The sequence below is a fragment of the Phocoena sinus genome, chromosome 8, assembly GCF_008692025.1.
Source record: "Phocoena sinus isolate mPhoSin1 chromosome 8, mPhoSin1.pri, whole genome shotgun sequence".
Classification (NCBI taxonomy): domain Eukaryota; kingdom Metazoa; phylum Chordata; class Mammalia; order Artiodactyla; family Phocoenidae; genus Phocoena; species Phocoena sinus.
This window is the reverse complement of record NC_045770.1, coordinates 103195998-103198849: the sequence shown is the minus strand read 5'-3', so window position 1 is coordinate 103198849 and position 2852 is coordinate 103195998. Positions and strand designations below refer to the sequence as shown.

Below are 2852 nucleotides of genomic sequence, written 5' to 3'. Positions count from 1 at the left end.
GAGGAGCTATTACAGGACCTGTGCTCATGGGTCTCCAACCACTGGTACCTAAACCTGGCAGATGCCCCTCTCCCGGTAGCTCCCTCCCTACCCCCACCCTGGGTCAGGGACCCAGACTAGGGCCTAAGCACAGTTGGTGTCCTGTGGACATGAATTTATTTGAGGAGTCAGGTCAGAGTGCGTACAAGTTGCAGGTTGGGAGGAAGGGGCAGGGGGCATGGGCAGCCCTGCCAGCCTGAGGCCAAGTAGACAGGAGGCCGGAGGGGCCCCAGCCAGTAGAGCACTGGGTCAGCAGGCGAGCAGACGGGCTGTTCTTCACCCTGTGAGTGTCAGCGCCGAGGGCATGGCAGCAGCTTTGAGAAGACTGGGGGAGGAAGGATGGAGAGAGGCTCAGAGGAAGCTTGCCAAGCCCAGGCGGCTAGGAGATGGCAGGGCTGGACACATGCCCAGGTGTGCTGGACCCCAGGCCCCTCCTTCCCATTCTGCTGGCCCCACACCTGCCCCCCAGCCCCTCTCACCTCCCCCTACTGTACCCTACTCACTGTGGAGGGTGTAGGTGCCTGGCTCCAGTTGCAGCTGGGTGGGCAGGACAATGAGGAAGGCCCCACTCCAGGAGTCTCCAGCCACTGAGAGACAAGCTTGGGAGGGAGGGCGGTGCCGCTCAGGGTTTTGGGAAGGGCACTTGGATATGACAGGCAAGGGGCAGGGGTGGTGGCAGCGGTGGCTGTGGCAAGGGGGCAAGCCACACAGGGGACAGTGGGGTGGCGAGAGGCCGGGGCCCCGGGGGAGGGGGATCTGGGCCTTTGGGTAGCTCCTCTGAGCCCTGCCGTGGTGGGGATGCCTCTCCCGAGTCCAGGCCCAGTGGGTCGGCTCCTTGGCCATGACCTGGCATGAGAAGAGTGGATGGTAAATGGGAGGTGGGAGGTCCAGCCTCTTTCCCCCACCCCAGGGTGCTGGTGGGACCTCACCTCCTCGCAGCTCTGGCGTCTCACCACGGCCCTGAAGCCCATCCGTGCCCATAGCTTGTCCCTCTGACACAGGAAGTCTGACACTCGATGATGCCAATCTTGGCCCAGGGCCCACAGAAAAATCACGCTTTTGGGGTCCTCCAGGTCTTCCTCCATGTCATTTGCAAGGTACCTGGCCACAGAGGCAGGGGGCAGGGAACACAGGCTGTAAGCATCTGCCCTGCCCCACCCTGCCACTCCGAGTCAGGGTCCCCATCACGCGCCCAGGCCACTCACAGTGCCAGGAACAGATTGCTGTGGGTGTACTCGCTGAGCTGCAGGTTGGCGCGCCGGAAGTAGACCAGCACCATGGCCAGGAGATACTGCAGACACAGAAATGGGGAGAGTTAGAGTGAGGCACTGGGTGGGGAGGGGCTGCACCAGCCCCTTCTGCACCCAAGGAAGTTCTGGTGGGGCTAAAAACTCTGGGGTAAAATGGTGGGGAGGGGCCTGCAAAGAGAAGGGTTAGAAGGGAGGCGCTCCCTCCACCAGACCAGAGGACCCAACGAATTAGCAGCACCGGAGCCCCACTAATTCAATCTTCCCCAAGCGAGGCTGGCCTCTGCCCCCACTGTGCCCTCTCACCTTATCTGAAATCTGGAAACAGGGATCTTTGGAGAGGAAATCCTGGAGGAAACTGTGCTCTGGGGGTAGAGAGGAGAAACGGTGGACTGGGGTTACCACCCCAACACACACAAGATAAGAGGGGCAGTAGCCGTTCCAAAGCCCAAGCCTCCCCTGAACCCACTTTCTGACATGACACTCCCCACCTGCCAAACTGGGGCCACCTGAGAAGAGAAGGGACAGAGGCTGCAGGTGATTGCACGGGCAAGCTGAGATCCCACCTCCCATACCTGTTCACGCTTGGTCCCCACGGCCCCTGCCGTGCCAGCCCCCAAGTGGACTCACCCAGAAGGCTGAGGAAGGCCTGGAGCTCCTCATGCCGGCGGAAATGGAAAGACTCACCCCCCTCCCCTTGACGGCTCCAGCCCCTCAGCTTCACCTGGGTGCCAACCGCAGGGATTGTGGCAGGATCTTGGGCATCACTCATCTCTTGGGGGGTGGGGGTGGGTGAGGTGGGGTGGGATGGGGTGACCTGTAAAGGAAGCAGCCCAGAACTTAGCACTTACCCCACTGCCCCCCAGAAGTCAAGGGGATCAGCATGCTGGCCTGACAGATGACCTCCGGGAAGTGGAGGCATGGGAAATGGAGAAATGGGGGCTCAGAACAGAAGGAAACTGAGATGTGGCGCAGCGGGTGGGGGGAGGGGGCGGGGATGGGGGCAGAAAAGCAGCAGAGCTCCTGGAGGCTACAGCACCCTCCCCCCTCCTCCTGGCACCCCAGACCAGGCCAGAGAGGAAGAACAGCAGCAACAAACACCTCTGAGGGCTTCCTAAGTGCCTGGAGCTGTGTTAAATGCTTTAAGGACATTATCTTATTTCATCCTGGTAAGTAGACCCATTTTGCAAACACGGAAACTGAAGCATGGAGGTCTCAAGGCCACTTCAAGGTGGAGCCTGTCTGACCCCAAAGCCAGAGTTTAACGGCTCCTCTTGTCTCCCACCTCACAACAACCCCCTCACCCTTCACCAAAGCGGCAGCCCTGAAAGAACCAGCAACCCTTTACCGCCCAGAAGGAAAACTGAGGCCCAGAGAGAGGAAGGTTATTGGACAAATACTGGGGTTTAGGGCAAGTTGAGGTGGGGCCACCTCAAACATTTTTAGCTACGAAGAGAGAGACTCCAACTATGGGACTTAAGGGAGGGACCCCTCCACCACCCCTCAGTCAACCTAGGGGCCTCCATCTTGCTTCCCACAAGCAGTCCAGCCTCTTCCCTCCAGAAG

The 2852-nt window shown here is 60.1% G+C and overlaps 1 protein-coding gene across 1 annotated transcript; it reads right to left on the bottom strand.

The window, feature by feature from the left end:
- Nucleotides 1-534: 534 nt before the first annotated feature.
- SPDYC (speedy/RINGO cell cycle regulator family member C) lies at nt 535-2058 on the bottom strand. Its single transcript, XM_032641223.1, has 5 exons — nt 1917-2058; nt 1593-1651; nt 1245-1330; nt 969-1140; nt 535-885 (listed from the first exon to the last, which is right to left on the bottom strand). The coding sequence occupies exons 1-5, from the start codon at nt 2056-2058 to the stop codon at nt 535-537; spliced, it is 810 nt and encodes a 269-aa protein (XP_032497114.1).
- Between the last annotated feature and the right edge of the window lie 794 nt (nt 2059-2852).

Coding starts and splice junctions, on each gene's coding strand:
- SPDYC (XM_032641223.1), bottom strand. CDS start 2,058: ATGAGTGATGCCCAAGATCCTGCCACAATCCCTGCGGTTGGCACCCAG. Junction 1,331..1,592: donor GTTTCCAGATTTCAGATAAG/GTGAGAGGGCAC, acceptor CTGTGTCTGCAG/TATCTCCTGGCCATGGTGCT. Junction 1,141..1,244: donor AGCAATCTGTTCCTGGCACT/GTGAGTGGCCTG, acceptor CTCTGTGGCCAG/GTACCTTGCAAATGACATGG.